The sequence below is a fragment of the Cynocephalus volans genome, chromosome 4 (assembly GCF_027409185.1).
Source record: "Cynocephalus volans isolate mCynVol1 chromosome 4, mCynVol1.pri, whole genome shotgun sequence".
In the NCBI taxonomy this organism is placed as follows: domain Eukaryota; kingdom Metazoa; phylum Chordata; class Mammalia; order Dermoptera; family Cynocephalidae; genus Cynocephalus; species Cynocephalus volans.
The window spans coordinates 11,072,531-11,085,634 of record NC_084463.1 but is presented as its reverse complement, the minus strand read 5'-3'; the positions used below and the strand labels follow the sequence as shown (position 1 = coordinate 11,085,634).

Here is a 13,104-nt window from a genome sequence, read left to right as displayed (position 1 = left end):
CTTAACTGTTTCCCAGAACAAAGCTTAAGAAATACAAAATATCAATCATCCAATAAAGTACAATTCACAATGCCCAGCATGTAATCAAAATTACAAGGCATACAAAGAAGCAGGAAAATACATGCAATAATGAGGAGAGCGGAAACCAGTAGAAACCCATCTGAACTGACAAAGATACTAGAATTAGCAGATGAGGACATTAAAAATTACTATAAACTGTATACCATATCTTCAAAAACTTAAGTAGAATCAGCAGCGATACAAAAAAGATCCAAATCAAACTTATAGAGAGGAAAACTACAATGTCTAAAATGAAGATTATATGGAATTATTTGCTAACTAGACATTGCAGAAAAAAGATTAGTGAAATTGAAGACATAGCAATAGAAACTATTCAAAATAAAACAGAGAGGAAAAAATAATTTTAAAAATTCTGTACTTAACAGAACAGTGAGCTATGGGACAACATCAAGCAGACTCATATTAGTCTTTCCCAAAAGAATTAGAGGGAATATTACCCAGCACTCACATAGGACCAGAATCAGTGTCTGTTTCCAGTAGCCAGTAACATATTAGTGCAATTACAGTTCCCAAAGGACAGGAAAGTAGGTACAAAAAATTCAAATAATAGCCAAACTTTTTCCAAATTTGATGGAAACTGTAAACCCACAGATAAATGCAGCTCAATGAACACCAAGCATTAAAAAAATGAATAAAACTATATCAAGACACATTATGATCAGTCGTCCAAAACCAGCAGAGAAAAATGACACATTATGTACAAGAGCACTTAAAAAATTCATGGTGAGATTTATATTATCTTTTAATTCTGTTTTTCCATGAATTTTTTGAAGTACCCTCATACATGACAGCATATTTCTTATAGAAAACAAGCAAAAGGACAATAGAGCAACATTCTTTAAATACTGAAAGAGAAAAAAAACAAAAACCCCTTGATGGAGTTTGGATGTGTTGTCCCCTCCAAAACTCATGTGGAAATTTGATCCCCAATGCGGCAGTGTAGGAAACTGATTGAGTCATGGGGCGCATCCCTCATGAATGGATTCATGCTCTCCCTGGGGGAGGGGGGATTAATGAGTGAGTACTGGCTCTATTAGTTCCCGCAAGAGCTCGTTGTTTAAAAGACCCTGGCACCTTCTCTCTGTCTCTTGCTTCCTCTCGCCATGTGATCCGCTTGTACCCGCTGGCTGCCTGCTGCTTTCCGCCATGAGTAGAAGCAGCCTGAGGCCCATGCCAGATGCAGCTGTCCCAGAATCATAAGCCAAATAAACCTCTGTTCTTTATAAATTAGCCAGTCTCAGGTAATTCTGTTATAGCAACACAAAATGGACTAAAACACCCCTTCAACTTAGAATTCTATACCCGTCAAAAATATACCTTAAAAATGAAGGTGAAAGAGACTTTTTCACATGTACAAAAGCTAAAAGAATTCACGACCAGCAAACGTGTCCTATAAAAAATGTCTAAAGAAGTCCTTCAGGCAGAAGGAGAATAATACCAGATGGATAAATGGATGCACACAAAGGAATGAAGAGCTCCAGAAACGGAAACTATGGGAGTGAATAGTAAGATCTTTTCTTATTAAGGTCTCCTTAAAAGAGAATCTTGTTTTGACACAAATAACAATGCAGTGTGGGGCTTGTAATATACATAAGTGTAAAATGTATGCCAACAACAGCAAAGCCTCTAGCCAAGTCTAATTGGAGGGTGGTACAATATATTGTGACACGTAGCTTTTAGGATAGGTTGTAATGGTGGTTTAGGGTTAGGAAATCTATTCAGATGAGTTATATATGTCAAATCCTCCTTTCCCTTATTCAATTAACTGACAAACTTTCTTTCACACATCAAAAATTTACCAATTGTATATAAGACAGTACGTCAAAAGTTCACAGAAAGATTTGTATTATATTTTAGTTCTATTTTTCCATGAACTTTTGGAAGTACCCTCGTGTGTGCCATGCACTGGATATTGGCAATTCAATGGTGAATAAGATATGGTCCCTGCCTTCATGGAGCTGTCTAGCAGGAGATAAACAAGTAGAATAAAGAAAAAAACAAAAACAAAAAACAAACAAAAAAAAATGTAACACAGTAGAAAGGTTATATGATAGGAGAGATACAGGGTACTATGAGAATACATAAATTGGCACTTAATCCAGATTTTTAGAGCTCTGGAAAAGCTTTCTAAAGGAAGTAATGCACAAAGTAAGTAGTGAACAAGAGTAACCCTGAAGGCTGGAGTAAGGCTGAAATGATAAGGGGACTGAAATAAGCAGATACCAAATTGTTAGTGGTCATATCAGGCAAAGAATTTTGTATTTAATCAAGAGAAAAGTCAGAGGCCACTGGAACTTTAATCAGGTGAGTGATATCGGATTTACATTCTCAACTCAGTGTGTGGGAAGAACTTGAGGAATACTGGAAGCAGGAAAGCATTAGGGTGCTGTGGAATAGTCCTGCTGAGATAATCATCGCACTAGGATGCTGGCGGTTGGGTATGGGGAAAGTGGACATACACAACGTAAAAATAAAGTGGTATTGAAAACTTTGACGGTTGATTGAATGGGCAAGAGTGGAGTCAAAGATTCTTTGGGAGTTTTAATAGGTGTTACATATAAAAAGGTAGCATGGTCAAATAAGTTTCGAAAATACTAGGTTATGTATAAAAAGATTTCTTTACAGTCATACTTCTCAGACCTTCATGCTGCTCTTTAAGAAAGTCACACCATATACATACACAAGATCCAAACATTTAACTACAGAATCCTTATTTTGCAGAACACCATATAAAATTAGTGTTCCATAGAAAACACTGGTTTAAAACTGCTCTCCCACAAAAAATCTCCTTCCGATTTCTGTAGCTGTCAATACTTCGGTGAGTAGTCTCACCAACCATATCAAATTCTTTGAGGCTGTCTTGTTCTATCGCTTTACAAAGTACATGCTTTTAGTTTGATTACCCTCAACAAGGTGAAATTGAAGTGAAAAAGATTAACTGGAACTTCACAAGGTTTCCACCAAAAGCCACTGAAAAAGATTATTCTGAATCAGGACCACCTGTGAACCAGTATGAATGGATCTGACTCACAGATTAATTGTAATAAAGCAGTTTTAATCTTTGTTAATACATCTAAACCTGCTAAGTTTTCATGTAGATAAGATACCTGAAAATAACAGGCTCATTGGAAAAAATCCTACTTTTAAACTGCTTAAGTAAACAGAAACTGTTTGTCTTAACTTTATACTGAGTTGAATAGCTCCATCTACTGAGATAGAAAAACTGATTTAGAAACACAGAAAATCTGAATGTACATACACTTCTAGTTACCCAGGAAGGGTAACTAAATTAGTTTATAGTGTTCCAAAGTATAATCCAGGGGTCACTGAATATCTGATTCTAAATCTTCAGATTCAATACATACAAAAGACATATTTCAGGATGCAGTAAATTACTCACATTTCTTAACACCAATCACCGAATAACAGTATGTTGCTAATTTTTTTACATACAGTGTCTCTGAAGTTAATGAAGTCAAAAAATAAGACACATGTCCCCTTTTTATGTTTTTAATATATTATAAAGCAACATAGTACAAATGCTGTGGTCTGTATTAAAAAGGATCCAAATGTTTCAAGGAATTAACTTTTATAAACAATTCTGTAATGAAAGGGAAAGAATATCTTGATACATAAATTTTGTTAAAGACTTTAAATTTTTAAAATCAGAAAATGTTAAGATTAAATTCTTCCAAATGTTCAAACAAAAAAGCAACATGTACAATCTCCATAATAAAATGCTTTGTACAGAAGTGCTAGAAACTTTGAAAATGTTAAAAAATTTTAAAGTTTGAGTGATAGAGGCAGCACTTACACTTCCATGAATCTTTCTTCCAGAAAAGTATACTTTCAGTAAAACATTTTACCACTTTATCCATGTGTTGGCATTTTTGTTCTTCCTGGAAAAGGGGATTTACATTAACACTGCATTTTTTTTTCTTACAGCTGGCAGTTATGGGGATCCAAACCCATGACTTTGGAGTTATAAGGCTGAGCTTGAACCAACTGAGCTAACCGGCCAGCCCCCAACACCGTATTTTTAATGTAAAAATATACGTGTAAAATATTTAACTTCCTGAGTAACTTTAGTCATACAAAATGATTTAATGGACAAATTATAAATTTTTAGAATAAAACAGTACATGTAGATTTACACGTATATGTTCTATTAGGGTAAAACTTAAAAAGAGCATGCCACAGAACTGATACTTAAGTTCCCGAAGTTAAGCAATATGATTTATCCCCAAACTTTACCAATAGCTTTCTCAAATAAAATGTTAGTAAAATGAATCACTGAAAAGTTGTATTTTCTAATATATTCACAAAATACTCATACCCATTTCAGACTATCAACTTGGATGTTTTCTATTATATACACTGAAATCTGTTTTGCTAACAGAAATTTCTCATAATACAAAAAGAAAATAATTAAAATATTTGCTTTATAGTACAACCAATCTATATAATTTGCCCCTTCCTACACTATCTAAAACGATTAAGAATTTAGGCATTTTTGCATAAAACTCTTTCTTCTTCATCAAAACCTGAGTAAAAGGTTATTAGTGTAATAAAATTGGAACCACAATTCTTTCCATTTCTGTATTAAACTGTAGCTATAGATTTAAAAAAATTTATGAAGAAATGCAGCAACTTGTAAAGCTGCTCTGTACAGTTTTCAACAAAATATTTCCAGAAGTTAGGCAAAAGGGCCTAAAATGACTCTATAAAAACAATGTCCTTTGAACACTCATTAGTGTCGAGATGAGCGCCATTTTCCATCTCTACTACTGTCTCTTCTGTTGTCATAGTCATGGCTCCAGCCATCATGATTCCTATCTTCATAAAAAAAATCATCTCTGCTTCCTCTGTAATGATGGTCAGACCCATGGTCAGTATAACGCTGTTCACGGCTATAATGTCTATCTGCAGGGTAGGGATGAGAATTCTGTCTGACTTTGCGCTGTGATGGTGTATCTTGACGCCACTGGGAGCTTGAAGATTGGTTAAAAGTATGACTATGTGACTGAACTGATGGTGAAAATCCCGATGGATCCAGATGTGGAGAACCAACTTTTCCACCATATGACATTTGTCTCAAAACACTGTTCATCTGAGGGAAGAGAAAAACAAGAAAATGTTAACTGCAAATACTTCTAGATAAAGCCAGTATTTATTCGGTCACAGTTAACCAAATGGATAATGAAGGAAAAGCAAAATCACTCTTGCATAGATGGATCCTAAGTTAAACATAACTAAAGTAGTACAATACAATAGCTGCATTCATTCCAATGTATGCCTATGTAAGATACCTGTACAGAAATACTACTTGTTGCCCTCAAGAATACAACTTAGAAGGGAAGAAGCAACACAAAATGATTATAATGCAAATCACTGTATAATGAACATATAAAGAACCAGGAGTTCAGTATCATTAGGAAAAGCTTCGTGAAGGTGGCATGTGATCTGAGTATTAAAAGAATGGATGAAATATTTTAAGAGGGAGGCATGCTTTTAAGAAGAATGGAAATTACACAAACAAAAATAACAGGGAAACACAGACTGGATTCATAAAGTACCAAGTAATTCTGGCTGAGATAGGTTATAGAACTTATAAGCAGTACAGGATGGAAGGTAAAGCTAAAAGGTTTACTGGAATCAGATGGGAATGCCTAACAAATAGTCTAGAGAAATCTGACCTTATCTTGTAAGCAACGGAAAGTCGATGTGCAGGGAAGATAAGCAAAGCAGAGTTAAAATATTAATTTTTAAATGATGTGCAAACTAGATTAGTGAGGGGGAAAATGGAGACATACTAACTGACTTGCCCAGTGATTCCCAAATTCTGCCTGTGGATAGATATTAATCCAGGATGATTTTTAGTTATGGTCTATAGTAAAATGATAAAAATAAGCAGTATGTACATAAAAGTTGACATCCCATTATATTATTCTCTATTTTATTTCATTTTTATATTTTTATTTTGCAGACTTGTGAAATACAAAAGCCTGGGGACCACAAGTCAAGATCATGATTTGGGTAAAGAAAATAGAAAGGAAGAAATGAACGTTAAGAACTACTGCAAATAAAGACATGAAGGATGTGGTGAAAGAGTAGAGACAAAGATGGAAGAGTAAAAGATAGCTAAGACTTTAGCTATTTTTTCACAGTGATATTACTATTAAAAAATGGAAAGTTCATGGAAGAGCTGGTCTAGAAGACTCCAGTATATTAAAATACTAAAAAGAGTTTATAAGATAGGTTGCAAGAGCATGAAACAATAAATCTCTAGTATTTGTAAATACACATAACCCACAACGATGGTTGGAAAGAGAAATACAAGTTTAAAATGCAGTCTTACTTCTATTTATCTTCAGTCTTTTAAGTATGCATTTTAGCCCAGTGAAAACTAAAATGAGCAATCAAACTACAAAGACCATGGCAGTCTAACAAAATTTGAGAAAAAGTTAATTTACATCTATGTCTTAAAGACTTAAGGAATAAAACCTCCAACTTAACAAAGGTAATTAAAAATCACAGTTATCTGATATAACATGAAAATTTTAACTAAGTATGATTTTTTATTTTTTAGCAACTCAAGTTGAAAAAAATCAACCTACCACGGCTTGTCTCTGAAAATTTTCTGGCGAAGAGAAGGATCTCTGAATTATCTGTGCTGATGGAGTCATGTTATCCACAGTCCTTTCGTACCTGCTAAAAATAAGAAAACTAACATATAGCCATTCATTCAATAAATATTTACTAAATACCAATCATGAGCAAAAAGTAGTTTTCAATGGTGGAAATGAACAGGATAGACAAAATATCTGCTCTCATGGAGCCAGGACAAGAATAAAGACAATTGGATTTTTTCACATGGTTATACGTGATATAAATTCATGATTACAGATCAAGTGAAGGTAAGAGAGAAGAGGGTTCTATTTTAGCTTAGCTAGTCAGGGACAACCTTCCTAAAAAACGAGACATTTGAAATTAAAGCGGAATAGTAAGATTACTGGGAGGCAAAACATTCCCAGATGAGGGAAGGGGTAGTGCAGCTGTGAGCAAACTACAGCTCTATGGGCCAAATTGCCAAATTCAGTTTTTGTAAGCAAAGTTTTATTGGAACACAGCCATATTCTTTTGTTTTTGTATTATCTACGACTACTTTAGTGCTACAATGGCAGAGACAGAGACTGTATTGCCTGCAAAGTCTAAAATATTATCCTTCTGAGCCTTTACAGAAAAAATTTTTCAGTCCTGGAGCTAATGCTGAGAACTAAAACAGAAGGGACTTGATGGACTGGATATGAAGGATGAGGAAAACAGAAGAAATAAAGGATAAAGTCTACATTTCTGGCTTGAGCCACTGGGTAGACCATTTATTGAGACAGGAAAGAGAAACAGGTTTTGGGGGATAAGGAATTAGATTCTATAACATAGATAGGATATTAATTTTAAGGACTTATACCTTACTCCTCACTTCCTAAAGAGGTAACTTGCTCTACAGAAAAGCTCACTTTAAAAATGTTTAAATTATTTTAAAATATCTCTTTAGAATCAAATAACCAATTGGTCTGTCTTACAGTTTAGATCTTTTTATTTTTGATTTTCTTAAATCAGGTTATATATATCTGTATGGTAAGGGGGGGAAAGTACAATTTAATTTATATTATAAAAGAGTATAAAAATGATAAACTCTTTAGCCTTTGATAAAACTGAAGTATTTACTTGTATATCTTTTTCCCCAAGAAATTCTAAAGCAGGAAAACCCCTTTTCCCCCTCCACCTCAGATACCTTTAAAGGTTCCATAAAAGTGGTTGGAAATGCTTTGAATTCGAACTGCTCTGAGAAGTGTTTAAACACCACTAATTAATTTCAGCTGGCAAGAAGGGATGTGGTGAGGGTAGTCTTTCTGCACTAATGCTTGCTTACAACTCCACCTTCCAATATCTCTTCATATCCATCCACTTCCCTCCAGCTCTTTGCACCACCTAATCCAAACCACCAACCTCGCCCCAATAGCTTCCTTGCTACATTTCTACCAATACCAATAACTTGCTACCAACAGCTTCCTAATTGGTCTATTTTCACTCTTGTCTGCTCCAAACCATTCTCCCACTACAACCAAACAACTCTTTAATGTACAACCTTGTTCCTATCACTGTCCTACTTAAAATATTTCAATACCTTCCTACTGATTTTAGAATAAAATCCTAAAATCTTGATTAAAGCCTATACCACCTTATCCAGCCCCGGTCTACTTCACCAATATCACCTACTGCTCTCTATTTTCATTCATTATGATCTATGCATACTGTCTTCTTTCAGTTCCTCATCCATCTATATCATCTCCTGCTGTTAAAATTTTTCTCAAAGCACTTTCTACTCCTTCAGAGGCCTTATTATAGCAACTAAACAGGCGGTCACAAAAATACATATATAGTGCTTGCTTTGGCAGCACAGATACTAAAATTCGAATGATACAGAGAAGTTAGCAAAAACAAAATATAGATATGCATGTGTGTATACATATAAAAAGTATGTGTCTTCATCTAGACTTTAAGCTTCATTAGACACTATATCATAGTAGCTGGGCTCAATCACACTGCCTGTTTGAATCCCAGCCCATTGCTTATGAGCAGTTCAGACCTGACCAAGTTAACCTCCACTCCTCATTTCCTTCTCATACAGAGAAAATAATCCCTATCTCATAAGACTGCTGTGGGAGGAATAAATAAGATCATATATGTAAGAACCTGACATATGGCAGGCATTTCTTAAATCTTTCTTGAATGAAGCCCACTATGATTAATTAGCTCTACAGACATACTAGGAAAAATCGTCCCTGGTAAAGTATCAGCCTCCCCCAAACAAATAAAATTATTTAAGTAAATATGGTAGCTTTTCTAACCCTCGGTAGCTGTAGGGGTTTTAGAGTTTTACAGATCATTTCATTAAACTTCTCTTCCTTACAAATGGAGGGGTAGAACCAGAGAAATGAGACTAAGTCAAAATTACACAATTGGTAGAGGAAGACCTCGAATCCATTCTACGAATTCTTAGTCTAGTAGTCTGTTTACTAATCAGTATTTTTAAACTGCAAGTAACAACCACTTAGTGGTCATAAAACTAATTTAAAATTTTAAAAGATGAATAAAGTAGAAAATAGAGTGTACTGCAAGTAGTAAACATAAGTAATGTTTTGTGAAATTCTGTTTCAATTCTGTACATGTGTATGTATGTGTGGGTATGTCTTCACAAATGAACATAAATACAGTTATGTATATATCTATATTAAGGAGACTATATCCAATGCCTGTCTAAAATTCCCTTAGATATATAACAATAATCCAACAATGCAAGTAATACAGCACAAAAATAAAGAGACAGGAGCATAAAGAAGGAAGCTGTTCACTCACTACATGTTTTGAGATCATCACCTAAGAAAATTCCTGATAAATGATTTTAGCAATAGGTGAGAAACATTACCTGCTAGGAGATGTGGAGGTAGGGCTTGAATTTCCAACATGATGCTGGGGATATGACAAACCGACATCCTGCGAGGCATGACTACTTCCTAAAACGGAATGATTTGAAAAACTCTTCCTGATAGAAAATTTAATTTGAAATTTTGTCCCCCCCCCACCCCAAATCACTTCAAAAAAGGTAAACACAGTCTACAAGAGAAAAATCTCATATTGCTATATAGACTGCTTTATAGTTTCATCACAGTGAATTTTTTTTTTTGGCAGCTAGCCCAAAAGAGGATTCGAACTCTTAGACCTTGTTATAACACCTTGAGCTAACCAACTGAGCTAACCAGCCACCCTTTAAGTGTGTAACATAACATACATAATACAAAGCATTCCATACAAGGTACTATCCAACATATAAATATCCAATTTGGCCACAATACAGTAATTCTCCCCTTCCTTATCTACAGTTTCGCTTTTTGAGGTTTCAGTTACCCCCAGTATTTTCATCCAAAAAAAGTTTCTTTAAAACTGAATAATAAATTTAAAAACAAAAACAAAGAAGCAAACCACCCCCTCCCCCTAACTACATCAGTGAATAGTTACCTGTAGTAAATAGAATTATTTCCCCCCAAAACTCATTGAGGCTTGAATTGTCTCCCAAGTTTTATGTATTAGAAACTTAGCTCCCACTGTGACTGTTAAGAAGGTGGGAAATCGTATTATGATAACTGAAAGGTGGAGCCTTGAAGAGGTGATTGGATTGTAGGACAGTGCAATAGTGAATGGATTAAAAATGGTGGTTGGGGCATGGTTCTGATGGCTTTAAAAGAAGAAGTCTTTCTCTGCTTCCACCATCTTGCAATGAGTCACTGTCACCACCACCAGATTAACTTTGGACTTCCCAGCCTCAGAAAATGTAAGCAATAAATTTCATTTTCTTTATAAATCACCCAGTTCCAGGTATTTTGTTATAACGAACATAAACGGACTAATACATTACCTGATCTAAATTGAATTTTGATGGGCTTTCCAAAAAGTTTGATTCCATTAAGTAGATTCATTGCATAAGGAACAGATACTTCATGTTTGAAATTCACAAAAGCAAACTGCTTTGGTTTACCATCCTTATCTTTTGGAATTTTCACCTTTATTACTGGCCCAGCCTACAAACAAAAAAGTGTTCAAATTCAAATAAGGTAATTTCAGGAAAATACTCAAATTTTACAACTAAAAGAAAGTACAAAGTTTAAAAACAACAGAAATGTAATCAGGAACTTTTAAAAAAATGGAGGCACAAAGATTTCCATTTTGGTTAGAGTAAAACTCCTAGCTTTTACTGAAAATCAGATTAACTTATTTGGGGAAGGGGCCCATAAGGAATTGTAAACACAATCACCTTTATGTTTCACAGAACTGTATGACTTTTTAACACAGTGACCAACAGCCATCATTTTCCCACTCCTTGGAAACGAATGCTTATCGAAAACAAGAGCAAGAGAATGATTTTCTCGGACTAAAAATTCACTTTTTTTAAATCAATTAATCAAACATTACCAGGTATTAGGAGACTGGGAACGGGATACTTAAAACTTTCCACATATTTTAATACAGAAACATTAAAATGCTGCTTTTCTACGGAGTACTTATGATTATATTTTAAATATTTTAATAATGCTGCAATTTCATAAACAAGAGGAAAACAGATACTGACAAAGAAACCGAAATACAAGTTTCCAGTCAGATGAACCAAAGACTACTCACCCTATGGGGAAGACGAGAAAAGAATAGGAAAAAAACTGCTCAAGGAAGACCCCGCCCCAGGTATTATGTCTCTCGGGGCCCCTGAATCTTTACCACGGAAATGCTTGGTTGAGGATTCCTCCACCACCTTTAGCCGTCACACTTCGGCCTGAACTAACCAGTCTTCTGATAAAGCGACACCCAGCGAACGCCCCCTTTCCTAAGAGCACCCTCCACCCCCAAACAGCCCACCTGTGGGGTGTCCCACGGACTGCCAAGCTTGAGCGAAAAAAGCGGGGACGGCAGTTGGGCCGGGCTCTAGGCGAGGGGGGAAACGAAAGGCAAAGGGGCTGAACCCAGCTGCTTACCTGGTGGAAAAGCTCGAAAAGGAGCTCCTCTGTCACTTTAGTCTCAAGGTTGCCCACAAAGAGAGTGCGATCCGCTTCCGCCGCCGCCGCCCCCATCTCAGTGTCGCCCCCTCCCTAATCAGGCCGAACAGTCGTGGCCGACGCACCCACTGCGCACTCTCGGAAACCTCACGTCCTCGCGCCCCCAGGCGTCACCGACGTAAACGACCCTTACGCTCGCTCTCAGCTGGCGTCGACGTGCGCGCACGGACCGCGCATGCTCACGAGGAGGGCGCTCGTTAAGGACGGCCTCTCTATCTGCCGCCGCCTTAGTTATGGCTCCTGCTGTAGCTAGTCTCCGCGTCCGAGACGCGCCGAACTGATCTGCGGAGCGACAGAGGGCCTCCTTTGACTCAGGGACGCAGAGCAAATACTGCGGGCAGTGTTTGAAGATGGCTCTGAACTCCGTGTTCCTGTGTGCCGGCGATCATGGGAACAGGGTGACCTTCCGTGCTTCCCACGGCGACCTCAGCCCGTCGGCCTTAGCCTATGCGAAGGTCTCTGGAGACAGCTTCCTCGTTGCCAGGCCTGAGGGGATTCATCCGGGACGTCAGCAGGCGGTGCGACCGAGCTTTCGGCCCGAGAGCCCTAGAGTGACTGGTGGCGGCCGGAGCCCGACCCGCCTTATAAAGGGAAGGGAACTGGACGGCCGGTGCCGAAGCCGCCAAGCCAGATTCTCACCCTACCCGTCCCCTGGGGTCAAACTCGATCTCCTAAGAAGTGTGCTGCACCAGCGACTGATTGCCTTCGGAATGGTCGTCGCCGCCCGAATTTCAGTGTAAAACGGATGCCTTTCCTCCGCTCCTCAATTAGCTACTTAACAAGGCCACTCTAAACCCCTTTCTTGGTGTAATCGCAGTCTTATTTATAGAGGGATGTATGCTCATTTTAATATAATACGTAGGAGTTCTGTTAATATATCTTAGCACGAAAGAAAAAATTACTATTGATTAATTCAAGTTGTTTTATGCGTCCCGAATGATTAGATCAGAGGGCGGTAGAAGGGATTTTCTTAGGTAGGCACAAAGCTGAGCTACTGGGGCCATTCTCCTCAGAGGTCAACAGTCCTTTCATTCACCTTTTGTTCACATCTTTCCAACAGCAGATCCTCCCTTCTCCGGTTTTCACAAGTGTATCGTCCCTTCCCTGCAGATTCTTCTACTGTGAGACTTGTAATCCGAGCTTGTAACTGCCTACCTCTTTACCGTTACTTCTGTTGGTGAAAAAGAAATGCCCTTTTTTTTTATCACACTGGCTCATCCTTTCATCTTTTCCCTAGCACTTACCCTCTTCCACCTTCCCGTCCCCCCCCCCCTTTTTTTTTCAGGGATGTCTATAAACTTCAATCTCAATCACACTAAAAACACAAAACCTAAACTTTATTATTCTTTCAAATTAT

General features: G+C 37.2%; 2 protein-coding genes across 3 annotated transcripts; one reads left to right on the top strand and one right to left on the bottom strand.

Annotated features, from left to right (window-relative positions):
• Positions 1-3,778: 3,778 nt before the first annotated feature.
• RBM7 (RNA binding motif protein 7) lies at positions 3,779-11,808 on the bottom strand. Of its 2 annotated transcripts, none has more exons than XM_063094333.1 (5): positions 11,667-11,808; positions 10,559-10,721; positions 9,572-9,659; positions 6,699-6,792; positions 3,779-5,191 (listed from the first exon to the last, which is right to left on the bottom strand). In XM_063094333.1, the coding sequence occupies exons 1-5, from the start codon at positions 11,760-11,762 to the stop codon at positions 4,832-4,834; spliced, it is 801 nt and encodes a 266-aa protein (XP_062950403.1). In that variant the 5' UTR covers positions 11,763-11,808; the 3' UTR covers positions 3,779-4,831. The 2 variants fall into 2 exon arrangements, with proteins under 2 accessions (XP_062950403.1, XP_062950404.1); XM_063094334.1 differs by having other exon boundaries at positions 6,699-6,789.
• Positions 11,809-11,937: 129 nt separating this feature from the next.
• On the top strand, positions 11,938-12,545 carry C4H11orf71 (chromosome 4 C11orf71 homolog). The gene has a single exon (XM_063095323.1). It carries the CDS (start codon positions 12,098-12,100, stop codon positions 12,485-12,487), a length of 390 nt encoding a protein of 129 aa, XP_062951393.1. The 5' UTR covers positions 11,938-12,097; the 3' UTR covers positions 12,488-12,545.
• Positions 12,546-13,104: the final 559 nt, after the last annotated feature.

Excerpts from the sequence above, each read along its gene's own strand:
- C4H11orf71 (XM_063095323.1), top strand. The coding sequence starts at position 12,098 with ATGGCTCTGAACTCCGTGTTCCTGTGTGCCGGCGATCATGGGAACAGG.
- RBM7 (XM_063094333.1), bottom strand. The coding sequence starts at position 11,762 with ATGGGGGCGGCGGCGGCGGAAGCGGATCGCACTCTCTTTGTGGGCAAC. Across the intron at positions 10,722-11,666 it reads TTTTCGAGCTTTTCCACCAG|GCTGGGCCAGTAATAAAGGT; the intron begins GTAAGCAGCTGG and ends TTTTGTTTGTAG. Across the intron at positions 5,192-6,698 it reads ATTTTCAGAGACAAGCCGTG|ATGAACAGTGTTTTGAGACA; the intron begins GTAGGTTGATTT and ends CTCTTCCCTCAG.